The sequence below is a fragment of the Gorilla gorilla genome, chromosome 4 (assembly GCF_029281585.2).
Source record: "Gorilla gorilla gorilla isolate KB3781 chromosome 4, NHGRI_mGorGor1-v2.1_pri, whole genome shotgun sequence".
NCBI classification, from domain to species: domain Eukaryota; kingdom Metazoa; phylum Chordata; class Mammalia; order Primates; family Hominidae; genus Gorilla; species Gorilla gorilla.
In genome coordinates this window covers 64,595,238-64,622,015 of record NC_073228.2, presented here as the reverse complement: position 1 = coordinate 64,622,015, position 26,778 = coordinate 64,595,238, and the positions used below count along the sequence as shown (strand labels likewise).

Sequence of the window (26,778 nt, the reverse complement as noted above, 5' to 3'; positions counted from 1 at the left end):
TCCAAAATAAGAGACAATCTTTGCTGGGGGGCGAGGGGGCTAGGAAGAGCCTGAAAGAAACTAACCTTCATTGTACACCTGCCACGCATCAAAGCTCAACATATATAAGTTGTCTAATTTGAGCCTCACAATAGCAAGATATTACTGCAGAATAAGGAAGTGGCTAATTCTGAGAGGTTAAGTCGGTGGCTCAGTGTCACACAAGATGTAGTCAGGACCAGGGACTTTGATGGTCCTCGATACCTGGAAGGAGGAGGAGGAGGACTTGCTCCAGGCCTTGGCTGCTGTCAGTCTTAGACTGAAAATTCCTAGGGCATCTCTGTGGGCAGGGCAGGGCCACCCCACCCAGGCTGTCACATAAAGTGCTCAGCTGAGAACCTAGCTTTGGAGAACAGAAGGAGAAAGGAAAGGCCAGGCCAGCGGAGGTGGCTTGGGGGCTGCCTGTGGAGGGTGGCTGGGGGACTCTCCTTCCTTCTCCAGCTCCTCCAGCGCCACCCTCAGCAGCCTCCAAGAACAGAAGGAGTTAACGCTGGGCTTAACTTCTTGAAGGAACCTGAAGTTTTTTAATCCTTGTTCTTTCCTCCTTCCTTCTCCCTCTCCCTTCCTGATCTTTACTCCGCCTGTGGGTCCCTCCTCCTTACTCTCACCTCCCCAACTCCAAAAACACTCTGATTGCCAGACTGGGTCAATGGTTAACGCTCAACTGGCTTTATATAAGCCTGCCACCTGCCTGCTGGGCTGCATCTTTGGTCCTTCTGTTACCCAGCTCCTGGAGGCAGTGGCTGTAGCAGCCCTTGCTGCTCCACACCATGGCCACCTGCTGGCAGGCCCTGTGGGCCTATCGCTCCTACCTGATCGTGTTCTTAGTGCCCATTCTCCTGCTGCCTCTGCCCATCCTCGTCCCCAGTAAGGTAAGGACTTGGTGTTCTGAGCACAGATAACTCCAGAGGGCAGGGGAGGGACTGTCTGGGCCGGGGTTGGGCATCCTTAGGATCCAGCATAACTTCCTCACTGCCCCTGCCCTGGAAGTGAGGCTATCGCCCCCTGCTCCTCCTGAGGACTGAGGGCTAGGAGGTCAAAGGGGCTTTTGCTTGGCACCCAGTTGTAGGAGCCCAGCGTGAATTGCTTAGGTGGGTTTGCAACCTACTGCCCTAGGAAACAGGAAACCAGTTCCATCAACGAGATGCAAGGGGGGCAGATGGAGCTGATCTACCTACTGTGTGCCCACCCAGCCCTGGACTGGGCTCCATGGCGGCTGAGATGGGCTGGCTGTGGGGAGGGGACGGCTGGGTAAGCAGCAGCAGAGTGAAGAGGGTTGGAAGGAGAATAGGAGAAAGCTGGCTGCAGGCGGTCTGCATCTTTAAGAGCATAAACAGGAAGAGAAAGGGTTCACCTGTGGATTCAAGGGCTAAGTCTGTGGAGGAGGAGGGGTGGGAGTTGGAAGAGGGGACCGCTGCAGGTAGACAGCACAAAAACTGTGCCCTGGATGGAGGGGGAGCTGGGCACAACCAGGCATCACTGCCTCCTCCTCCGCCCCCAGCAGAAGTCATAACTTCATCTCTCGTTAAATCAAGCCGCCAATGCCTGCCCTGCCCTAGGCACCCAGTAACCTTTTCCACCATCTAAAGAGGTCAGGCCTGACTGTCCCATTTGACAAATGGGGAAGGTGAGGTTAAGTCACTTAGTCAAAGTCCCAGGGCAGATCCGAGTTTCATGGAACTTGGATATTATACACCTTTGGGCCCCACTCTGTAAGAAAAAGGACACAAAAGTATTAATCTGAAATTAGTTTGGGGCTTTGGGAAGGGTCCAGGGGGAAGGCCTTGAAGTTCAATCTTCAGTCATTTGGCCTCTGGCAAATCACACAGCTGGGAGGTTCAGAGCTGGGGGTGTGATCTGGTGCCAAAGCATGTCTTCTCTCCACCCTGCTGCCTCCTGCCCCACCCCACACCCCCAGAACTGCCCATCAAGCCATTTTCTTCCTTTTGTCATAGATAGAGAAATTGAGTCAGACTTTTTTGTTCATGGTATCCCAAAGGGGTGAGAGACTGGGGGTGATAGTGGCACAGCCCCTGGGCCCCTGACACCTGGTCAGTAACAAGGCCCAGCTGACCTTTGAGAGGACCTCATCTCAGGCCAAAGCCAGTGGCATCTCAGTGCTAGGGACCCATCAGATGGGTTTTCCGACAGGCTGGGGCAAGTGTGTTAACCCCAGGAGGGAAGCCAGACAGGAATTTTGATTTCTTCCCAATTCCCCTCGACCTGGGGAAGCACAGCACAGAAAGATTCAGTAACTTGCCCAGGTCACACAGGAAATCCTGAGTCAGTGCTAGAAGCCATGCCTGTTGGTGAGACTGGGATGTGTTAGGAGCCCTTGTCTTCTGTGCACCGTATCTGGCCCTGCTACCTGCCTCTGGCTCACAGATGCTGCCAGCCCCATCCTGACTCTGGTCCTGTCTAGGAGAGGCCAGCCCCTCTCAAGGACTTTGCTCCTGCAATTGTCCTCTCACTCTCCTACAAGATAAATATTTCCTCTCTGCCTGATCTCCCCCATCCACATACGGAGGTGCTGTAATATCTCTCATCTTAAACAAACAAGAGCTCTCTTTCAAGGCCACGCTCCTTCCAGATAGTGCCTCTTTCTCTGCTCTCTCTCATAACAGGAAGTCTCAAGACACTGTCTACACCACAAGCGCACTTTCTCTTTTGTCAGCTCCCATCTCCAAGACTCAGATCCCATCAACTTCCTTGTGACCAAACCCTGGCCCACCCTCACATTCCTCAGTCCCTCGGCAGCATTTGTCACAGCTGTCACTCCGTCTTTGCCGTGCTGTCTTCTCTTGGCTTTGGTGACACCTTCTCCTGGTTCCTGCCCAGCCCTGCCCCTTCCCACCTTTCCTGACTCTGAGGTTCCTTCTCCATCTGACTCTGAGGTTTTCCAGGGTCCCCACTTCCCCTAGCTGATCTTATGCCATCTCGTGCTTTAAAAAGCATCTCTATGCCAATGAGTTATCAATCTGTAACCCCAGCCCTAAACTCTAAACTTGTATTATCCAATGAACACCAGCCATCTCCCTAATTGAATATTTTCTTTGTAAGCAGGATAAGCAGGATACCCTTTTCCACCTCCAAACCAAAACCCTTCCTGCCCTTCTCCAGTTGGCTTAGGCATCAAGAAATGCTTCAACCATCTACCTTGCTGCAACAGCCAAAAACTCGGGGGCATTCTTGATTCTTCTCCTTCCCTCCTTTCCACGTGCAGCAGAAGGTCCTGCTCATTTGATACCCCAAAATACTCTGAATGGAGTCACTCCCCGCCCTCGGATCCACTGTCTCCCCGGTCATTTCCCATGTGTCCCACTCTGCTCAAAACCCTACATTGGCCAGGCGCAGTGGCTCACACCTATAATCCCAGCACTTTGTGAGGACGAGGCAGGAGAATTGCTTGAGCCCAGGAGTTTGAGACCAGCCTGGGCAACATAGTGAGACCCCACCTTAATTTGAAAAAACAAACAAAAAAACCCTACACTGGCTTCCTGTCAAACTTACGATAAAACCTCTTCAAGCAGCCAGGAGTCACCAAGGCTCAGCCCTGGACTCCCCAGGCTCCCTCCCACTGTGACCCACCTCTCGCTCACTCTCCCCCACCCTCACCGGCTTTCTTTCTGCTCCTCACATTGCTCTGGACTGCTCTCCCAGATACCTCCTTCCTGTTTTTAGGTTTCAGCTTAAATCCACCTCCTTAGAAAAGCCTTCTCTGACCAACCCCAGTCATTCTTGGGGAAAAGCCCTGTTCTTTTGTTTATAGGGTGTTTACTCTCTGAAATTATCTATTTGCTTATTTTTTACTTCTTCTCTGGCTTCCTGCACTAGAATGTCGGCTCCATGAGGACAGGGAGTTTGTCTTGTCCCATGCAGAATCCCCAGTGCCTGGCACAAAGTAGATGTTCAGAAAATACTTGTTAGGCCTGGCGCAGTGGCTCACGCCTATAATTCCAGCACTTTGGGAGGCCAAGGCAGGTGGATCACTTGAGGTCAGGAGTTTGAGACCAGCCTGGCCAACATGATGAAACCCCGTCTCTATAAAAAAAACACAAAAATTAGCCAAGCATGGTGGCGCACACCTGTAATCCCAGCTACTAGGGAGGCTGAAGCAGGAGAAACGCTTGAACCCAGGAGGAGGAGGTTGCAGTGAGCTGAGATCACGCCATTGCACTCCAGTCTGGGTGACAGAGCAAGACTCTATCTCAAAAAAAAACAAATAAAAAACCCCCAACTTTTTTTTTTTTTTTTTTTTTTTTTTTTTTTGAGACTGAGTCTCACTCTGTCACCCAGGCTGGAGTGCAGTGGCACAATCTTGGCTCACTGCAAGCTCCGCCTCCCAGGTTCATGCCATTCTCCTGCCTTAGCCTCCCGAGTAGCTGGGACTACAGTCACCTGCCACCACACCCGGCTAATTTTTTTGTATTTTTAGTAGAGACGGGGTTTCACTGTGTTAGCCAGGATGGTCTTGATCTCCTGACCTCGTGATCCGCCCGCCTTGGCCTCCCAAAGTGCTGGGATTACAGGCGTGAGCCACCATGCCCGGCCACCCCCAACTTTTTGAATGAAGAAAGGAAGGAATGTGCACACGGTGGATCCTGACCTGCATCCCTGTTGAATCTCTACTCTCTGTAATGAGTCCCCAAGCTTAGCCCCATGGCCCTGGCCTCCAAAGGGGGAAGAAGGAGCCCCAGCCTAGGCTCAAATTTGTGCCCATAATAATAATATTGACATTTGTTGAGTATATTTTATGTGCTTGACATTATGCCATGCACTTCAAAGCATTGTTAGATCATTTATTTCTTTCAAAAGCCTATGTGTCGGGCCGGGCATGGTGGCTCATGCCTGTAATCCCAGCACTTTGGGAGGCGGGCGCCCAAGGTGGGCAGATCACCTGAGGTCAGGAGTTCGAGACCAGCCTGGCCAACATGGTGAAACTCCATCTCTACTAAAAATACAAAAATTAGCCGGGTGTGGTGGTGCATGCCTGTAATCCCAGCTACTCGGGAGGCTGGGGCAGGAGAATCGCTTGAACCCGGGAGGCGGAGGTTGCAGTGAGCTGAGATTGTGCCACTGCCCTCCAGCCTAGGAGACAGAGCAAGGCTCAGTCTCAAAAAATAAAAAAAAAGCCTATGTGTTACTATGAGGTTACTACTACTATCTCCATTTTATAGACATGTAAACTGAGGGCCAGTGTGGGGAAGCAATTTGCTTAAAGTCCCAGCTAGGAAAAATGTTTGAACTGGAACCTGGTCTTGGAGTCTCTGCCTGAGGCTCCCTGGGAGGCCGGTGGTGCCCCCACTGTGACCCACCTCTCAGGCCATCCTTTCTCATGTCCGTCCAGCTGTCAGTCAGTCCTCCCACCATACTTCAGTCCAGCATATCTGTTGAGCTCTTGCTCTGTGTCAGGGGTTACCAAAAGGAATACAGATGTTCCATTCTCAAGTTGCTTATAGTCTATAGGAGGAGACAGGTGTTTACGCCACACAAAGGTTCAGCCAGAAGGCTGCAGAGCTCAGAGGAGGGAGCAAATTCTTCCAACTGAGTCAAGGGAGAATCTGAAGGAGGCAACATTTGAGTTGGGCCTTGAAGGTTGGTGGAGTTTTAACAGTCAGAGGCATCAGCAGAACAGGTGAAGTGAACCACAGGAGGAAAGATGTAGGGGCCAGGAATAGTAGGGTGTGTTTGAGGGGTGGCAACAGAACCTTGAAATGCTTGTCACTCTCTGGTGGTCCCAGCAGATGGGGAACAGGAGGGCCTGGGGTCTTCCTGCTCTCCCAACCCTGCAGCCAGACATGGAAACCTTACATCCATTCATTTATTCATCCAACCATGCATTTTGTTAGTGAACACAGAACTCAGTACTGTGTGACAAGTACTGTTTGGGTGTGTTGGGAAGAGAAAGTGGGAGGAGTGGGGAGACATACAAAAAGCAGAAACAATGCAGCAGGCTATGACCACAGCCTGGGGAGGGCTGCTCTAGATGGGGTCAGGGAAGGCCTCCTGAGGAGGCCCTGTTCCAACACTCTGGGAGGTCAAGGTGGGTGGATCGCTTGAGTTCAGGAGTTCAAGACCAGCCTGGGCCACATGGCAAGACCCTGTCTCCTCACTAAAAAAATTAGCCAGGTGTGGTGGTGTGTGCCTGTGGCCCCACCTACTTGGGAGGCTGAGGCAGGAGGATCACTTGAGCCCAGGAGGTTGAGGCTGCAGTGAGCCATATGGTGCCACTGCACTCCAGCCTGGGCAACAGAGCAAGACTCCTATCTCAAAAATAAATTCTCTAAAGTCAGCCAAGCACAGCTCTGGGTAAAGAGCCATCCAGGCAGAACAAGCAGTAAGTGCAAAGGCCTGCAGAGGGGAGAGCTTAGCAAATTGAAGGGATTAAGCATGGCCAGTGTGGCTTTGGGGGCTCGAGTGAGGCCTTAAGAGGCCTCACTAGATTGCTTAAGTCAAGTTTAGAGAAGAGGGTTGAGGTGAGCCAATGTCAGCCCTACAAGGCTACAGGGAGGAGTAGGGATTTTGTGCTGTGAGCATTAAGGGGTGAATAACTTACGACTCAGGGGTCATTCAGCTAGTAAGTTACAGTCAAAACACAAACACCTCCCAGGACCCAAAGGCATCTGTAAAAACAGTCTCCTAGTGGCTCAACATTGGCCAGGACAGAACTCAGCTGAAGTCAATATTGCATTTATTGTAAGGCCAGAAGGCAGAATTTCTTAATCTGAATCACTGGCCCTTTTAGAATGCATAAACATTACATGTGTTTGAATTTTAAAATCTGTGTAATTAAGGCTGGGAGTGGTGGCTCACACCTGTAACTCTTGCACTTTGGGAGGCCAGTGCAGGAGGGTGGCTCGAGTTCAGGAGTTCAAGACAAACTTGGGCAACGTAGAGAGACTTGTCTCCACTAAAGATCAAAAAAGTTGGCTGGGCGCAATGGCTCATGCCTGCAATCCCAGCACTTGGGGAGGCCAAGGCAGGTGGATCACCTGGAGTCAGGAGTTCGAGACCAGCCTGGCCAACATGGCGAAACCCCATCTCTACTAAAAATACAAAATTAGCTGGGCGTGGTGGCACATGCCTGTAATCCCAGCTACTCGGGAGGCTGAGGCAGGAGATTCTCTTGAACCCTGGAGGCAGAGACTGCAATGAGCCAAGATCACGCCACTGCACTCCAGCCTGGGCAGCAGAGTAAGACTCTGTCTCAAAAAAAAAAAGGGGGGGGTCAAAAAAATTAGCTGGGCACGGTGGCGCGTGCGTGTGGTCCCTGTTACTTAGGAGAACCAAGGTGGGAGAATCACTTGAGCCAGGGAGGTCGAGGCTGAAGTGAGCAGTGATCAAGCCACTGCACTCCAGCATGGGTGACAGAACAAGGCCTTGTCAAAAAAAAATCTGTGTAATTAAAATACTCTTAGAGCAAGCTGTTCCTGAACCTCAAAGGCAGGGACTTGGATGATTCACTTCGGGCATGAAAACTATACAAGGAATTTGGACCTCTGTTCTGGGCCCCACCTCTACCTTTTGAGATTTCTTGGCCCTCAGCTGAGATAGCAGAGTCCAGTGAACAAAACATGGATTTTGGAGCCAAACAGGTGTGGGTTCAAATCCATTCAGCAGCGTGTACTGCCATGTGACCTGACCGAGCCTCTTCAAACCCTGTCATCTCTAAGGGGTGCTGTGAAGATGAGCTGAGATAGCACACATATACGTAGAGTGCCTGGCACCTAGGGCTTGATAAACACTTGCTCCCTTCGCCCTCTGCCTCTTATCTGAATTCCTGGGCCCCTGGAAAACACAGACTGGTCTGGAGCCCTGTGTGGATGCCTCACTTCTTCTCCATTGCTCTGTTCAAATGGGCTCTTGTGCTTAGGAGGGCCTCAGATGTTCCCACCTACAGAACAGGAAGGAATGTCTGGTCACCCACCAGATTGGTGAGCTGTGTCCCTAGGAATACCTGCAGCTGTGTGGAGATAGTTTTTCTAGCCTCTGGGATGCCTGGATATAGGATAAGAAGGAGAACCCAGCCTCAAAGGCCAGGGGGATCCCTGGCGTAGAGTCCCCAACTTGGATTTTGCCCAGATTACTAAATCGTGTCCCTGTTTATCGGCACCTGCTAGGTGAAGGCCAGGAATGGGAAAGTAAGTCACCCTCTTTGACAGTAAAGTTTCCTGGATATAATCCAGCAATGAGGCTCAGGGCTGTCACAAGGATCAAATTCGTAGAGGAGCTTGCATTTTGCTCTTTAGTGCATACAGGCAGGGCTGGCCCTGGCCCAGGCTGTGATATCAGGACTCTTCTCCCCACTTTTGTTTTCTCCAGCACTCAAAAATTCATTGTTCCCTTTGGCCTGTTAAAACAGAGGCCAGCATGCAACAAAGTCATTCACATCAAGGTGTGCAAATCAATGAAGGACACTTGAATGAGAACAAGCGAAGGGTAGGAAGAGTCACTGCCATCACGTGCAACTTGAGGCAGGCATGGGGTGGGAAAGCTTTAGAATGGTTAAAAGGGAAGGCTTCCAGTGCATGCTGTTGGGCACAGGGAAGCCGTAGGCGGCTAACTAGAAGCAGCACCCCAGGTGACTGGTTAGGGGAGCACATTTCGCTTTCTGGGCTTGGTCCTGAGTTGGAAGTAGGAGTAAAGAGTTTGGGGCAAAAATCAGGGGAATTGGCAATCATCGAGCAAATCCTGAGTGTTTAGGGCTTACTGCTGTAGAGGTTGTCGTTTGACTTCTCGGCTGGTTATTACAGAAGTTGTGAAACATATTTTTACATATGAACTGGCCATTGTCCCCTTTGTATATTCAGTCCTCAAAGAATTAGGCATTTGGCATCTGCCTGTTCTTCCTGGAAGAGACTTCCATCCCTCCACACTCTTTCATGTTTTTGTTTGTTTGTGAGATGGAGTCTCACTGTGTTGCCAGGCTGGCCTCAAATTCCTGGGCTCGAGCAATCCTCCTGCCTCAGCCTTCCATGTAGCCACAAACCACTGGACCCAGCACCGTTTCATATTTTAATAGCTGTATTTACTTATTTGTTTAGGTTTTAAAAATTAAGGGTTATTTTGTTTGTTTGTTTGTTTGTTTTGAGACAGGGTCTCACTCTGTCACCCAGGCTGGAGGGCAATGGTGCAATCTCAGCTCACTGCAACCTCTGCCTCCCGGGTGGTTCCAGTGATTCCCCCACTTCAGCCTCCCAGGTAGCTGGGATTACAGGCACATGCCACCATGTCCAGCTAAGTTTTTTTGTTTGTTTGTTTGTTTGTTTTAGTATTTTTAGTAGAGACAGGGTTTCGCCATGTTGCCCAGGCTGGTCTTGAACTCCTGGGCTCAAGAAATCCTCCTGCCTCAGCCTCCCAAAGTGCTGGGATTACAGGTGTGAGCCACCGCGCCCAGCCTATTACCTGTATTTCAATAAAATTGGTTTCCTTTGTAGTCTTATGTATTTTATTTAGTGCATTTAAAAACATTATTCTAAGACACTGGAATGCTTCATCAGGCTGCCAAGGGGATCCTGGTACCAAAAGAAGTGTACAAACCCCTACATCAGAAATTTCCCTGAATATATACAAACACTTGCACACAAATTTTTTAAACCGCATGTGGTAGTATCTGTGTAATATTTTATTAAACCACAAGTCTGACCATGCCACTCTCTCTCTGCTTAAAACTCTTTGAGGCCTTCTCCCTTTTTCTCCCCTGTCTTCCAGACAAATTCCTAGATCCTCTCAGGGCAGACAAGGCTCTTTCCAAGAATGCATCTTGATCTTTATGTCTCATTCTGTTCTACATTTACCCCCTCACCCCAACCCCCTTTGCCCACTAACTGAACTCCTACTCACCCCTCAGTACCCGCTCAAGGTTCCCTCTCTGGAAGCCTTCCTCAGCCCAAACAAAAGGAGGCTCAGGGATGGGGCCCCTTCTCCTCTGAGCGCCATTCTTCTGGACTCTGCTTTACAGGTGCTTGGCAGGCTGCCACCCAGTGCCTTGCCTTGCTCCTGAGACCCGGGAGTGCTCCTGCCAGCAGCATGTCCACTTGCTAGGGGCAGAGGGGCAGTGGGAGTGTCCCCCATGTGCCAGCCTGTCCCCACCCTTGGGTTAACCTTCAGTCACCAGGAGGAATAAGGTGTGACACCTCTGAGAGTGTGGGCACATGTGCTGCTGCCTGACAGTCACAGGCTGTACTGTGCCAGTGACAGAGGCCATGATGCCCACAGGTCCCACACCTGCCACACACCCCGGGTCCGGAGTCTGCCCTGGACTCCTTGGCACCTTCACTTCCATCTGTGCCTCATGTAACCTCTCTGGTTCTCCAGAAGCCCAGGAGCACATTTCTCTCCCAGCACCAACCCTGCTATGGGCTCACAGGCTACAAGGCTTTAAAACTTATTCCTGGCTGGGCACAGTGGTTCACACCTATAATCCCAGTGTTCTGGAAGGCTGAGGAGAGAGGATTGCTTGAGCCCAGGAGTTCAAGGCCAGCCTGGACAATATAGCGAGACCCTCATCTCTACAAAAAAAAAAATTGTTTTAATTAGCTGGGTGTGGTGGCACATGCCTATAGTCCCAGATACTCAGGAGGCTGAGGCAGGAGGATTACTTGAGGCCAGGAGATCGAGGCTGCAGTGAGCTGTGATCACATCACTGCACTCCAGTCTGGGCAACACAGTGAGACCCTGTCTCTTAAAAAAATTTTTTTTAAAAAAAACCTTATTCCTACATTTGTTAGCTCTCTTCATCCTTACAATAGCCCAGTTAGGTGGATGTTTCTGTTATCCCCCATTTCCAGATGAGGAAACTGCATAATGGAGATAAATGTGTTTACAGCGGCGAATGCTTGATGTTTCTTACCAGAAAAGCTGAGAGAGGTTAAGTAACTTGCCCAAGGACACACAGCAGTAAAGCGGGGCCTCAGCACTCAGCATGTGCCCTGGACATGTGCTTTCCCACTACAGAAGAAGCAAGCTGCCTGGCTTAGGGTTTGGAAGCCCCTCTGGGGGTTTCTCTCTTCAGTCTGCCCTTCAGGCCAGCCCGCACAGGCACTCAGACTCCCCGAGGGCCAGCACTGGGCCTGACTGATGCCTGTGCCCCTAGGGCCCACGTTCATTCACCCACTCATTCAGTGTCAACTCTGCTAAATAGATGCCAGGTACCTCGCTGGGGTGAGCAGAAACAGACTTGCACCCTGCTCCCTGGAGGGTAGAGTCTGACAACAAAGATTGATACTCATCTTTTAGTCCCTAAAACTAAATGTTTAATCGCAGACTATGATGAGTGCTATGCAGAAGAGGTACAGGGACTTAAGAGTGTGAAAAATGGGAACTATATCCCCTCCTGGAAGCCAGCCTGAAAAATCAATATTTGAGCTGAGATCTCAAGAACCAGTAGATATCAACTACGCAAAGTAGGGAGGGAAGAGAGGTCCAGAGAGAGGAAATCGTGTGCAGAGGCCCTGTGGCCAGAGGGAGGATGCAGTATTTGAGGAACCCACAGAGGGCTGGTATGGCCAGAGCAGAGAGAGTAAGGGGGAGGGTGTTAAGACATGAGGCACAGACCAACTCTGAACTTAGGTTCCTGAAAGCACTAGGAAGCCACTGAAGAGATGTGAGCTGTTTTGAGATGAGTGTGTGTGTGTGCTGGGGGACGGGGGTGCAAATTAAACAGATTTGTGCCTTGAGATCACTCTGGCTGCAGCAAGGAGAAAGGATTTCAGGGTCAAGAGAGGAAGCTGGGAGATGAATAAGGAGGCTTTTGCAGAGGTCTTGCTGAGACTTGGACCAGGCTAGTGGTCCAGAGCTACAGAGAAATAGATGGGAGCACTCAAGGGGCAGAACCAGCAGGACTCGGTGCATGGCCCAGAGAGGGTATTTGTGGAATGAGTGGCTGATGAACAGGCAGGAGACCCAGGGTCTGCCTGCAGTGGGCTTCCAATCACAAGGATTGACTGCTGAGTGGAGAAGAGTGAGGATCTGAACAGGGTGACTTCCTTGGGGGTGGGGGTGACACCAGTGGGAAAGGAGGCTTTACAGACCAGGCCAGCACCTGAAAAAGAGAGACAGGCTAGATCATAGAGGAGAAAGAGGCTACGCCCCCATCCTCAGGAGCCCATAAACAGATCTTGAGAGGAGAGTAGCTGCTACAGTCAAGGAACAGAGCTGGGGAACAACCACCCTGCTGGCCTGGGGAAGGAGGAGGCAGGGCCAGAGGTAGAAAGAAGAGCATTCGCCACCAGGAGAAAACTCTTCCCTGCTGGTTTCTGAGCTCCAGGAGGGGCCACCAGGGACTGTGGTGCAGGCCATGCCTTGCACAACTCCATATGAGAACGGCGACCTGGACTTGTGCAGTGCAGCAGTCCTGGGGAGCAGCCAGTGGCCAGCGTGTAAACCAGCTGAGTCCAATGCCATAGGCTGTCAGTTGAACTTGGCTGGCCTAGGTTCCATAGAGCTGGGTTGCAAGGCAGAGAGCACTAGAGTGACCTGGAAGGATAAGGCTGATCCCCAAATCCCCATTTCTAGAGCTGGGGATACTGACCTTGTAATTGGATATACTGTGTGCCTAAGAAGAAAAGACCCCTAGGGCTCTGCCCTCAGGGAATGCCCAAGAGTACCTGACCCAGGGGGCCTCTCAGAACACTAACAGCTCCTCAGTCTCAAACCCAAACCGTCTAAGCATCAACAACTGTCAACAAGGCAAAGCTAAACCTCTCTGAGTCTTGGTTCTGCCCTTTTCAGAAAATTACTTTGAAATGCACAGGCCAGGCACAGTGGCTCACACCTGTAATCCCAGCATTTTAGGAGGCTGAGGTGGGAGGATCACTTGAAGCCAGCAATTCGAGACCAGCCTGGGCAACAAAGCAAGAACCATCTCTACAAAAGATACAAAGAAAAAAAAAATTAGCTGGGCGTTGTGACACATGCCTGTAGTCCCAGCTATTTGGGAGTCTGAGGCAAGAGAATTGCCTGTGCCCAGCACTGGAGGCTGCAGTCAGCCTTGATCACATCATGAACTCCAGTCTGGGCAACAAAGCAAAATTCTGTCTTTAAAAAAATTTTTTTTAATTAGAAAAAATAAGAAATAAAATATACAAAATAAAATGCATGGGATTACAAATAAACCAATTATTTTGAAATACAGGTATCAAAATATGGAAAAATAAATTGCAGCTCAGAAATAGATATACTTCCTTGCTAGTGCATTAGGTAAGATCTAAAGTTGGTATAATAACTACCAAAATTTCAAGATAGTGATGGAGGTAAACAGAATGTCGAGAGCTATTCTGAAATAACTGCAACAACTTATCTGGATCGGTGTCTGATAGCTGATAGCCACAGTCAAATATCTGTGACCAAGTCACCAATAATGCCATTAATAGCACTATGATTTTATGTCCATAACCTTAGTTCGATGTTCTTGAATAGATAAAATAGTTTTCCCATTTATCTTCATGGATCCTCGGAACTCCATGCCCCAGTTAAGAATCTCATGATGCAGGAAGAACAAATCAGCGAATTGTGCTCCAGCTTGACAGGCTGCCCAGGAGGTGGGATGGGGAGGCAGGGCCAAAGCTGCCCGGGGTTAATGAAGGCTTCTGGATGGAACTTCGGAACAGGTCTTGTGTTTTGATCTGAGACTGAGGACACCCTCAAATGCAAGATGTTTAAAGGGTTTGGGTTTGAGACTGAGGAGCTGTCAGTGTTCTGAGAGGCCCCCTGGGTCAGGTACTCTCGGGCACTCCCTGAGGGCAGAGCCCTAGGGAGATAGAGAGGAACCCATCACAGACATAGGCAGCAGGGAGCAGGGAGCCATGCATCAAACACACTGGAGCACATGGAGGCGAGTCTGACTTTTTTTTTTTTTGATACAAGGTCTCACTCCAGTTGCCCAGACTGGAGTAGTGCAGTGGCGTGATCTCAGCTCACTCCAGCCTCAACCTCCTGGGCTCAGGTGATTTTGCCACCTCAGCCTCCCAAGTAGCTGGGACTACAGGTGCTCACCACCACACCCAGCTAATTCTTGTATTTTTAGCAGAGACTGGGTTTTGCCATGTTGCCCAGGCTGGTCTCAAACTCCTTTACTCAAGTGATCAGCCCCCCACGGCCTCCCAGAGTGCTGGGATTACAGGCGTGAGCCGCCATGCCCAGCCTGGTCTGATTATTAACAACTCCCTTTGGAGCATGGAAACAGGGTCTCAAAGTGACATGCTTAACAGAGCCCAGCCACAGGAAGTGGCAGGCCCTGGGGAAGATAGCTCTGGATTCAGAGCCCCAGCTCATTCTCCCTACACTCCACTGGTCACAGGGAGCCTGAGGCTGAGGACACCCTCAAATGCAAGTGATCATGCTCAGGGTAGCAGGTGAAAGCTGGGGCCCGGGAAGCAGATGTCCTGGCTTCTCCACTTACTATATGTGTGACTTTGAGGCATTTTTGAAATGTATTTACTCCTTTCTTTTTTCAGCTGTGAAATGTGAACAATAGTTATTACCTCTGAGAGCAAATAAATGCAACTTGTAAAAGCATTTGAAGCACATAGAATATGATGCCTGGCACAAAGTCATCCTCCAATACTTATACAGAAACTTCTTCCTGAATCAGCAGAGTGAGCGCAACCCCAGCCCTGCTCCTTGTCTCTGGCCAGAGAGTTCTGGGTGGACAGGGTGGAGGACACCAGGGTCCAGGAGGGCTGGCCCGCCCTTAGTCCAAGGGGAGGGTAACTGGCCATTCAGTCATTGTGGGTGAGGAAACACTGGCATCAGCAGAATCCTGCTGGGGGAGGAGGGGGCTGGGTTTCTCTGTCTGAGGGCCAAAGTGGCCCCACTCCTGGGGCTGATGAGTTTGTCTCCAGGATGAAGAGAGGTAGTAGAGGTTTGGTGGAAAGAGAGCTTGGCTTCGGACAGATTTGGTGGGGCTATGTGCAGTTGGGCAGGCTACACACTGCACAATTACTGGGGCACCATTCACACAGACTACAAGGGGAGCACTCTTCGGTAGTGCTTGAAAGTTACCCAATCCCAATCCTTTATCTGAGTTCCATCCAGGCTCTGCCACTTTTTTTAATAGTTCTGTGACCCTGAGCAAGCCATTTACCCTCTGAGCTCATCTATAAGGTGGGACCACCACACCCACTTTAATGGCTGTTATGTTTTCATGTAAACACAAAAATGACAATACTAAGTTCCTAAGAGTTGCTGAATAAATAGCAGCTGCCTCTTCCCCCAGGCCACCGCCTGCTCCCACCTCAGGGACCCTTCCCAAGCTTTAGGGTACTAAGAGTGTGAGCCTAGCCTGTAGGAGGTGGAGAGGACAAGGACAGGGCAATTGGGATGGGCAAGGGAGGAGGGGCTCCCCAGCCCCATTGTCCAACAAACCCCAGCATGCGGCCCCTTCCCTTGGCAAATAAAGAGTGGGCAGGTGCCCAGCCCCTGGAGAGGGGATACGGGTGCCCTCTCCTGGCTAATGATTCCCCAGCCCTGGGAAGCCTCCTGGCTAATGATTCCCCAGCCCTGGGAGAGGCTCTATAAGGGGGGTGGGCCTCCATTCTTGCCCCAGGTCCCCTTCCAGGCCTGAGGTCAGGCTTCTCTAGACTTGGGGGCTTCATGCAGGAAAGAGGGACTTCTGGTACTCAAAGACTCACAAGACTCAGCATTGCCCCACAATTCCCTGCACAACACAAGCATCTTGGGGGAAACTTCACATAGCCTATAAATGTAAATTGCTCCTCTGGAGTTGTGTAATGCAGCAGCCAGACCAGGATTGCTAGAAAGGATGCCACAAAACCGACTCTGTCTGATGGAGAGCTCACTCCTAGCAAAGGGAACAAACACTAAATATCCAACAAACAAACATACTCTTGCAGCTTGTGATAAAAGCCAGGGAACGCCAGGGTGCCAGGCAAAGGTCCACATTGCCCAGGTCCTGCTCCTTCTTCTGGCAGCCCCCATCTCATCTTGGGATCCTCAGCTGGGCCCCTGCAATCCCATTGGGCTGGATGGGGACTGGTAACCAACTCCAGACTCTCCGAAGTGGCTGGCTTGTAATGTCTGGGCTCCCCAGGGTCAAAGACAAGGTGATATTGAGTGCCTTGCTTTGCTTTTTATTTGCATTTTGAAATGAGACCTTGGGCTTGGGAATCAATGACTGTGGGTTTCATAGGCTCTCCCCAGGCAGTCACAAATGGCCTGGTTTGTCTGATGGACAGGAGGTGGCATAGCTCTGGGACACAGGCCCTCTGACAGCTCTGCCGCTTCTCTCCCACCTGCAGGAGGCCTACTGCGCATATGCCATCATCCTCATGGCGCTCTTCTGGTGCACTGAGGCCCTGCCCCTGGCCGTCACTGCCCTCTTCCCCTTAATCCTGTTCCCTATGATGGGCATCGTGGATGCCTCTGAGGTGAGCCCCCATCCATAGGAGAAAGCATTCTGGGCAGCGCGGGAGGCCAGGGGGTGGGTTCCCTCAGACCTTGTTGACAAAGGAAGCCTCATCATAGGCAGGGCACATGGATTAGGGGTTCCTGACTCTGCATGAGGAAGAAGTCAGCTAGAAGGCTGCGGGCTGGGGTGGGGAGGGGTGCAGAATTAGTGCTGCGAGTTCATTCAAGGTGAGAGTGATTAGCCAGCCTTAGGTGGGAGGTGGAAGGCCTAGTGACACAGAAAAGGGGCCTTGAGGGCCAGCTAACACACTCATATACTTCTAGTTCAGTGGCTCTTGAACTTGAACAGCATCGGAGTCACCTGGAGGGCTGGTTAAAACACAAATGGCTGGGTCCAGAGTTTCTGATTCGGTAGATCTGGGGTAGGGCCTAAGCATTTTATTTCTAACAAGTTCCAGTTGATGGTGATGATGCTGGCCCAGGGATCATACTTTGAGAACGACTGTCTAGTTTTTAGAAACAGCACTAAAGTATCTATCTCCCAGTCCATGGCTTGAAACATGAATGGAATCACGGTAGATTATCTCCCAATTAATTATTCCTGAGGGGAGATAAAGTGAGTTTGACAAGAAGAGGGGAACCTGGTTGATATTAAATGATAGATAATCCAGGCTGGGTGTGGTGGCTCATGCCTGTAATCCTAGCACTTTAGGGGGCCAAGGCGGGTGGATCACTTGAGCTCAGGAGTTCGAGAGCAGCCTGGCCAGCGAGGTGAAACCTCATCTCTACAAAAAATACAAAAATTAGCCAGGCATGGTGGTGCGTGCCTGTAGTCCCAGCTACTTGGGAGGCTGAGGTGGGAGGATGGTTTGAGCCAAGGAGGTGGAGGTTGCAGTGAGCTGTGATTGTGCCACTGCATTCCAGCCTGGGCAACAGAGCCAGACCCTGTCTCCAAAAAGTTAAATTTATTTTTTTTAAATGGCAGATCATTCAGAGACCATTTCCATCCAGTTTCAAGAGCCCAGGGGAATGCCAGTCTGTGGGAATGTCAGTGACTGCATCCCATAACCTCGGGGGCACCGTGGGAGACTCCAGGGTCTTCCCGCCGCTCAGCCATGTCTCCATCTGCCAGGTTGCCGTCGAGTATCTTAAGGACTCCAACCTCCTGTTCTTCGGGGGGCTGCTGGTGGCCATCGCGGTGGAACACTGGAACCTGCATAAACGCATCGCCCTCCGTGTCCTCCTTATCGTTGGGGTGCGGCCTGCCCCGTGAGTTCCTCCTGCAAACCAGCACGGGAGAACCTGACAAGGAGATATTCTGGGCACCCGGTCCCTGAAGGGAAGCTGGAACAGCAGTGTGTCTGTCTGCCCATCCCTAGGCTAATCCTGGGCTTCATGCTGGTCACAGCCTTCCTGTCCATGTGGATCAGCAACACGGCCACCTCAGCCATGATGGTGCCCATCGCACATGCCGTCCTGGACCAGCTGCACAGCTCGCAAGCCAGCAGCAACGTCGAGGAGGGCAGCAACAACCCCACCTTCGAGCTCCAGGAACCAAGTCCCCAGAAGGAGGTGACCAAGCTTGGTGAGAAAAATGAGGCTAGACTCTGCCCCAACCCCTTGGTTCTTGGAGAGAGTCTGAGGGTCTGTCCGTTTCGAGGGCTGGTCATCTTGGAGCCTTTGGGGAGAGAAGAAAGAGATGCAGGAAGGACAGCGACCAATTTGTTTTTCCTTTTTTAAAAAATGTCAAGTACCCTGTTTTGGGAATCCCCTCATCCCTGGGCAAACCAAGATGCTTGGTCACCATAGCAAGAAGAGAGCTGGAGTCTAGGTGAACAGTCCAAGGTCTAGGCTCCATTCTTCCTGAGTGGTTTGGGTAATCCTCGTTTCCCTCTCTCAAGAGAGAGGTCAGATCAGAGAGTGTCCGAGGGTGCTCCCAGCCTGAGACTCTGGGGAATGCTGGGCCCCTCAGGCCTGGAGACATCCTCTGTCCTCCTTCCAGCCCCGGTCTGGGCTGTTCACAGACAAGGTGCCCTGGAGGCCCTTGCAGCCCTGGCCCCGTTCCCCAGAGCTGGCCCTGTACCTGCCCCCACCTGGGCTCTCCCTTGTTCCCAGATAATGGGCAGGCCCTCCCTGTCACGTCTGCCTCTTCGGAGGGGAGGGCACATCTCAGCCAGAAGCATCTCCACCTCACCCAGTGCATGAGCCTGTGCGTGTGCTACTCCGCCAGCATCGGGGGCATCGCCACGCTGACTGGCACCGCACCCAACCTGGTGCTGCAAGGCCAGATCAACTCGTGAGTGACAAGGGGTGGGCCACCTTGGGGGATCTGCACACTCACTGGGAGGTGAATGGGGCTGGGCAGTTCTCGGGGCAATGTCACACGGCAGCCCATGTTCCTCCTTCAGGCTCTTCCCCCAAAACGGCAACGTGGTGAACTTCGCCTCCTGGTTCAGCTTCGCCTTCCCCACCATGGTTATCTTGCTGCTGCTGGCCTGGCTGTGGCTGCAGATCCTCTTCCTGGGCTTCAAGTAAGTGGCAAAGTTGGTGAGAGAAGCCCAGGTCCCGGCCCTTAGCCCTGGGAGCTTCCAGTTGGATGCAGATGTGGAAAATGATATTATCACCATCCCAATGAGAAGGCTTCTCCCTCCCAAAGCCCCTCTGTGCACTTGGACCCCCATTTGAGGAAATTACTGGGTAGAGAGTATTATCCCATTTCACAGATGCGCAAATTGAGGCTTCAGGAGTGGTTCGCAACTAGATATGTCAGTGCTGGGGCTGCAAACCAGGTCACTTGATGCCCCTTCCCATAATGGTCCACCGTCCTTTGATAGGTGCTTAAGGGGCACACACTGAGCATGGTTAGTTACAGAAGCACCTGCTGTGTTCCTGCTGTATACTGGGTTGTGTGTAAGGCACTGAGAATACTAGAAGGCACTGGGCACAGTCCCTGTCCTTGTAGCCCATCAGGTGGATGATGATATGGTGGGGGCCATGACAGAGGGAAGCCCAGACGCTGCAAGAGCACAGAGAACACAGTGCCTAGTTCAGCCCAGGTGAGTGAAGATTCCAGAACACCATGGAGGAGATCATGCCTGGGCTGAATCTTGCAGGACTAGAAGTCAGCCAGGTAGAGAATGGGGGAAGAAATTCCAGGCAGCAGGAGCAGATTACACAAAGCACAGAGGCAAGACAAGACGTGTTCGAGGGAACTCTAGTTCTGCAGGACTGAAACACAAACAGCAAAAAGGAGCATCAGGTCATGAAGCTGGAGAAGTAGGCAGGGGAATGTTCTGGAAGCTCTTGTGTGCCACCTAATGAAGCCAAGAGTAATAAATAGATTTCATTCCTACTTCCACCAGGTTCCTGGTAGTCACTGTTTGGAGCTCTGAGTTGGAAAATCATAGGAGACCCTGCTAAGGCTCAGTTAGTATCAAGTCTGTGATTGATTAGTAATGTCTGCCATAAATACGGGATAAGAGTGGTGGTATGAGTGTTACTGTGGTATTAATTATAATTTGCCCTTCCTGCCCAGGCAGTGGAGAGCCCTTGAAAGTTTTTAAGCATTGCTGCTGCACTTTGGAAAAATCACTTGGGCAAATGTAAGGAAGCTGGATTAAGGTTGGGAGCTGGTACAAGACAAGGTGGTAGTAGAAGAGGTCAGCACAGTGCCAGGCACCATGGGGGAGTCAAAGATGTGTGAAGTGTGGTCTTTGCCCTTGAGGAACTCACAGTCCAGCAGGGAGGTTGAGATTTACCCAAGTGGAAAGTTAAATGTCAACACAAATTAAGTCAGCAGCAGAAGGAAGTGGGCTGCAGCCTACTGTGCCTCTGAGGACAATGCAGGTGGGGCTCAGGCTGGCAGGGGATAACCAGAGAAGGCAGAGGAGGGAAGGGAGGACTTCCCGAAGGCTGTTGGAGGAGGAGAGCTGTGAGCCAGGGCAGGAAGAAGTCCCAGGGTCTGAGCTGCTAGGTCCTCCTCACCCTGGGCAAGGGAGGGTTCAGCACCATAGAACCCCTGGAGGAAAAGGGGCTCAATGGGGCAGGGCCAAGCATGGAGAATAAGCAAGAACTATGACCTCTAAAAGTCTTCTGCTCCTCCTCCAGAACCTCAGGCAGAGCCGAGGCCTGAGTGTAGTGACCCTGAGATGCCTTCTGTGGGCCTCAGCCTTTAGATGATAGGCACTCAGAGCCCCTTGCTCCCTGCTGGAGCAGGCCCCCCACGAGCTGCCCCATCCCTCTGCCTGCAGCTTCCGGAAGAACTTTGGCATTGGGGAAAAGATGCAGGAGCAACAGCAGGCAGCCTACTGCGTCATCCAGACCGAGCACAGGCTGCTGGGCCCCATGACCTTTGCAGAAAAGGCCATCAGCATCCTGTTCGTCATCCTGGTGCTGCTCTGGTTCACCCGGGAGCCAGGCTTTTTTCTTGGCTGGGGCAATTTGGCTTTTCCCAATGCCAAGGGGGAGAGGTGAGAATTGCAGGGGTTGGGAGGAGGACACATCTGGGGCTCACATGCTCGGGAAGGAGGGAAGGGTATAGGGACCCCATTGCAGAACAGGAGGTAACACTTGGTGGGGGATGAAGGTTCCCCAGCCTTGTCTATGGGAGAGGCTCATCTCCACCACCCTCCACCCTGTGGCCCTGAGCAACCCCAAGCAGCTAACCCAGCCCTTCCCGTGCCCCCTCCCACCAACAGCATGGTGTCCGATGGGACAGTGGCCATCTTCATCGGCATAATTATGTTCATCATACCCTCCAAGTTCCCAGGGCTGACCCAGGACCCAGGTAAGCACCTGGACTGGGGCAGGGAAGGGTCTCCAGGCAGCCCCTGCCTTCGAGTATGTAATGTACCTTCCACCACACTTGGCAGGAGTAGGCAAAGCCCAGAAAGGCTGGAGCGACTTGCCAAGGGCACAGGGACTCGGAGACAAAGTTGAGATGTTGCAGAACTGAGGGTCCCCTCCTGCATGCGTTAAGCTCCAAAAGGGACCCACACAGGGAGCCCGCAGATGGAGAGGGGAAAGGCCTGTTTGTTCTTTGGTGACCCATCCTTCTCTGCTTGGGGAGTAGAAAACCCAGGGAAGCTGAAGGCCCCTCTTGGCCTCCTCGACTGGAAGACGGTGAACCAGAAGATGCCGTGGAATATCGTGTTATTGCTGGGTGGTGGCTATGCCCTGGCCAAGGGCAGTGAGGTGAGAGGCCCCCAGCCCCCTCCTCAGCCTGTGTGAGGGTGTCTCTGTGGCAGGGAGAGAGGGGGCCCTGCTTCTATACCACAGAGGGGAGACCTGGTCCCCACGTAGGAGCCTCTCGGGTAGGCAGAGCCTTTGCAGCAGCTGGGAAGACTTAGGTTAGAGCCCTCATGTGGGAGGAAGAAACACAAGCCCTAGGGACCTCTTTGTTCAGTTCTCAAAGTCCAAGGGAAGGCAGGATTCTCTGGTGGGCAGAGCCTGTTCTCAGAGACAAATGCCATCCCACCCCAGCCCTTTGCCCGCTGCCAGAGCACACAATAGCATCAGCACCGAAGTAATTGGGGGTTGTGTTGACGCGGTCTGCCCTCCGCAGCCACCAGGGGGCACCATGATCACACCCACCCAGGCTCTGGGGACCAGAACATCTTTCCCCAGAGCCTCCATCCAAAAGAGGGAAATCCCTGACACGGCATCCCTGGGCCTCCGTGTTCTGGCTCAAACAGAAGGTGGCTGCCCAGGTCAGGGATCGGTGCAGGGGACTCCTGGGTCTGTGGCATGTTCATCCACTGACAGTGCCCAGTCCTGTGCTAGGCGCTGGCCCCACTGAGCGAGATTAAGTCCCACCTTACAGCCTGGCATTCCAGACGTGGGAAGGCAAGACCTCGGAGCTCTTCTGACCCTGTGGACTGTCCCTGTCCTCCCATTAGCCTCTTGCAGCCTCTGTCAGGGTCCTCCCCCAACTTTCCCTCCCTGCCAGGAGCAAGGTTCCCTCTGCCCCAAGCCACTGGACTGGAAGGGGCAGGAAGAGGGCTAAGGTTGTCCAGGGACCTCCTGAGAGAGGTCAGGAAGGCAGGAGTCAGTGCGGTCAAAGATTTTTGCTCCCACCAAGCCCCAAATTTCCCAAGAAGGCCCTTTGGGCCCCCTCCTAATTTCTCATCTGCCCCTTCTTCCCACACCCAGCTGTTCTTCAAGAGCAGGAAAGGGCACCCCTTGGTCTTAGCTGGGTCCTATCATCCCTTTAGAGCTGTCTTTGACTCTGAATACCAGGGAGATGTTAGCAGGAGCAGGAGCCTCATAGAGCCTCGGCAGAAGACTTGGGGGCCCAGGCAGCCTTGCCTCTCACATGCCATCCTCCTCTGCCCACAGCGATCGAGCCTGTCAGAGTGGCTGGGAAACAAGCTGACCCCACTGCAGAGTGTGCCAGCTCCAGCCATTGCCATCATCCTCTCCCTCCTGGTGGCCACCTTCACCGAGTGCACTAGCAACGTGGCCACCACTACGATCTTCCTGCCCATCCTAGCCTCCATGGTGAGCTGGCCCTCAGAAACACCTCCTCCAGGCAGCCCGCCTGCCTGCCCCACCAGGGGTTCTGCCTGCTGGGCAGAGTATCCTGTCTTTGCACCTCCTCTTTTCCTTTTCCTGAAGAGGACCCCTGAGTTTCCATCCTTCTCCAGGCTCTTGAGCCACCTTGGGCCCCAAGGCGCTTTGGCCCCTGACTCACCCCGTCCCTCATGATGTCACCCCTGGAGTATCCTGATGGGGATCCTGGTGGCCTCACCCACCTCCCCACCCCAGTCCTTGTTCTGGTCATTCCTGAGGTGACGGGGTGAAATTGCTCCCCGAAGCGTCCCAAGCCCCTTCCTCCCCAGGCGTGTTCCTGCAGCCTTTGATGACACCCCCGGAGCCCCTTTGAGATCGGTTTTATGGGCCCCTCCCCTCACCACACCCCACAAGGCAGGGCAGCACACTCATTCCCTCCAGAGAGGTCAAGAGGCCCTTCCAGGTCACCCAGTGCCTTCTGGGAGAAGTGGTGGGCTCATGACCAGAGAGTGTATTAGGGTACAGGGGTTGTTCCCCAGAGAAGCAGGAGAATTGGGGGCCATGCCCCTCCCTCTGGCTTGGGGACCAAGTTCAGCTCTGCGCCACTGCCTCCCACTCCAGGCCCAGGCCATCTGCCTCCACCCTCTCTACGTCATGCTCCCCTGCACTCTGGCCACCTCCCTGGCCTTCATGCTGCCTGTGGCCACCCCGCCCAATGCCATCGTCTTCTCTTTCGGGGACCTCAAAGTGTTGGATATGGTAAGTGGCAGGGAGGCCTGAATGCCTCATCCCTCCTTCCTGCTCTGACTTTTCATCTTAGTGAACCACAAAGCAGCCTAAAGCCACTGAGAGTCTCAGTTGAGCGGGTCCTCATCTGGAATGAAGGTGCAGTTGGGGAGGTTGGGACATGACCTCTCAGTGGTGGCATCTTCAGGCCCTGCCAGCCCCAGGCTATGTGAGAGGGAGGGAAGTGGGTGGGGAACATGGGGAAGGCTCCAAGGTGCCAGGCACCCACACTCAGGGAGATGAGCTCAGAGAGAACAAGCCCAGGGCCCTGGAAGCTCAGGAGGAGCGCCCCTTTCCCCTGTTAGCACAGGGAGTAAAGCAAGGGGCAAAGGCATTGGCTATGCTGCAGGTTAGACCAACGGGAGGACTTCCCAGAGAGAATTTTGCTGGTAGGAGGGCTCCTGTGCACCCCTAAACACCTGGGGACTTGGGGGCAGTCCAGCCCAGCCCCTGCTTAGCCAAATGGACTCTCCTCACACCAGGCCCGGGCGGGATTCCTCCTCAACATCATTGGAGTCCTGGTCATCGCACTGGCCATCAACAGCTGGGGCATCCCCCTCTTCAGCCTGCACTCTTTCCCCTCCTGGGCACAGTCCAACACCACAGCCCAGTGCCTGCCGAGCCTGGCCAACACCACCACACCAAGCCCCTAGGCTGGGGCACAGCCTGGCCATGCCCAGGAAGACCCACCCCATTCCCACTCCTCTGAGCCGGGAGGGGACACCCCAAGCTCCAAGCTCCAAGCTCCAGGCCAAAGGCTGAAAGGCACGTGTGTACATAATCTCGTGTGTGTCTGTAAGGAAGGGGTGTATGCTCAGTTTCCTATGTGCTGGAAGAAAAGGTGTGTGCATGTGTGTGTGCGCATATGTGTGCGCCTGCATGGATGTGAGGGGTGTGTGACGTGAGGCTGAGGGGGGCTGTGTGCATGCACATGATCCTAGGTATGTATGTTGGACAGTGCACACGTGTGTGTTCACAGACAATACAACATGCCCTCTCTGGTGCCCCAGGTCTTGGTATCCCCAGCTTAGTGACCAGACTTACTTGCACTGTATTTATTGAAATTCAGGCTTGGAGTGGCCTGGGAGGAGGGCCTGCCAGCAGCTGCCACGGGAACAGCCTCTGGGACTGGCCCAACATACTGAGGGCTCCCCAGCCTCCCCATGTTTTGGTGGAGGTTCAAATATTAATCACATTAAAGTCTTTTTCAGTAAAGTCTGGGATGGTTTTTCATGGCACTCTCCAGGGCTAGTCCCCAATGTGGTTCAGACCCCAGATTGGGGGAGTCCAGAAGGAGGGGGCCTGGCCTTTGTCCTATATGCAGCCCCCTTGGCACCCCTCCCACCCAGGGGGGAAGGTAATGGCCGGGCATCCCTGCCAAGGCCCATCAGAGTGGGCGCAGCCACCTAGGAGAGCAGCACTGACATCACTGGGCCCGGCTAATTGGGAGCTGCCAGTCCCTGCGTGTCTTTGGGAAAACCAGCCTCCCCGTTCCCAGAGCACTCCCTGGGTATTTACATAAAACCCTCTGCCCCTGCCAATTCCTCATCGACCCTTCCTCCAGCTGGAAAAACCGGTCCCACCAGGCCAGAGAAGGCAGGCTGACCTGTGCTGGGTGCCCAGAGGACCGACCCTCATCCTGCAGCACAGCAACAGGCTGGAAACTGGCATGGCCTTCAGAGTCCAGGACCAGACAACTTTGGATGATTCCGCCTCCCCCACCCCACCTCCACCCTGCCTCCCCACACTCCCCCACCGCACACCCTCACGGACTCCAGAGTTTTCATTTATCTAGCAAGGTGGGGGTGGGGATGGGGAAGAATGACACCGTATCCATCGTTCCTTCTGCGAGCCAAACAGCCCTTCCCTGCTGGAAGTTCATCTTTGTGTTGATGCTAAGTCTCACCCACTGTGGACAGTGGCGTGTCAGCCTTGAGTTCATCCAGAAGGAAGTTTCCTAGAGTCTCACCCCATCCCCTCCTCCTCCAGTGGGACAGAAAAGAGATATTTCTCATCACCTTCATGCCCAAATGAAAAAGGGGGCTGGGCTGTGAAGAGAGAAAACCAGAAAGGATTTCCTTCTGGATCCCCCTGGGCCGGGCTTTCACTGGGTCCTCCCAGAGCTGGGGGTTGGAAGTGCAGTTAGGAGGGGGCACTGTGTGGGGGAGTACGCGGCTGTCCCCAGGGGACAGGGGGTCCTGACAGGACACGCCAGGCATCCCAGAGAGCCAGGAGTGTCAGGCGGGCGGCTCCAGCCCCACCCTGGTCCCCCAGGCTGGCATTCCTCACTCATGAAGCACAGCCATAAATCACAGCTCCCACTCAGACACACAGGACCCCCTCCCACCCACCAAAGCCCCAGGCAACAGTCCCCTGCATTGGAAACGGCTGGCCCCAGAATGTTGGGGCTCCCCCGGTGGCCTACCCACAATGCAGTGGCTCCCTAAGGAGCAGCCCAGCTCCATCTGCAAGGAGGACCCTCTGCTGCCACTTCCTTCTGGACCCTGGCTGGGGAAAAGGAGAGTGTGCTTCTCAGGGTGCACATGCCCTGCCCACTGTTCTCGGCACACTTCCCCCTCAGTCCGGCTCAGAGACGGTCAGGTGTGGACTGAGATCACACAGCAGTCCCAGAAAGTGAGCACCCGGCTGGCCCTGCATTCTCCGGGAAGGAGGTGGACGCCAGCCAGCCTGAGGGTCGAGAGTTTGGCTGCGGTGGATGCCCTGGCAGAGCTCTGGGGCCAAGCCTCCCCTAGGTGCTCAGAAAACACCCTCTTTAGCAGGCAGGAGGGTGGACAGGTGGCAGGTGGCACCTGTCGGCCTAATCACCATCATTAACTGGGCAATAAAGCGGCACGGCCTGGGCCAGTCTTTGAAGGAAGGGCCCGCCAGCCAGGTCAGGTTTACACAGGCAGCCCGGCAGCTCGGCTCCACACACATTCCAGGCTGCGGCAGGTAGATGGGCCCTGCTGGGACTGGGTCTGCAGCCTCGCTGCCCAGGCACCCACACCCCATCATTGATGGCTTCTAGGAAGTTAGCAGTGAGCTTTGGGTGTCTCCTACCAGCCGGACTTGTGC

The 26,778-nt window shown here is 53.1% G+C and overlaps 1 protein-coding gene across 1 annotated transcript; it reads left to right on the top strand.

Annotated features, from left to right (window-relative positions):
• Positions 1–775: 775 nt before the first annotated feature.
• Positions 776–24,918, top strand: SLC13A2 (solute carrier family 13 member 2). The gene is made up of 12 exons (XM_004041995.3): positions 776–911; positions 16,299–16,427; positions 17,540–17,676; positions 17,787–17,992; positions 18,523–18,703; positions 18,816–18,938; positions 20,658–20,876; positions 21,105–21,193; positions 21,479–21,600; positions 22,744–22,905; positions 23,539–23,676; positions 24,186–24,918. Exons 1-12 carry the CDS (start codon positions 810–812, stop codon positions 24,354–24,356), a joined length of 1,779 nt encoding a protein of 592 aa, XP_004042043.2. The 5' UTR covers positions 776–809; the 3' UTR covers positions 24,357–24,918.
• Positions 24,919–26,778: the final 1,860 nt, after the last annotated feature.

What these genes read in the sequence shown, in the direction of transcription:
- SLC13A2 (XM_004041995.3), top strand. Translation starts at nt 810, where the DNA reads ATGGCCACCTGCTGGCAGGCCCTGTGGGCCTATCGCTCCTACCTGATC. An exon ending in GTTGGGGTGCGGCCTGCCCC is followed by an intron (nt 17,677 to 17,786) that starts GTGAGTTCCTCC and finishes GCCCATCCCTAG; the next exon opens with GCTAATCCTGGGCTTCATGC. An exon ending in ACCTCAAAGTGTTGGATATG is followed by an intron (nt 23,677 to 24,185) that starts GTAAGTGGCAGG and finishes TCCTCACACCAG; the next exon opens with GCCCGGGCGGGATTCCTCCT.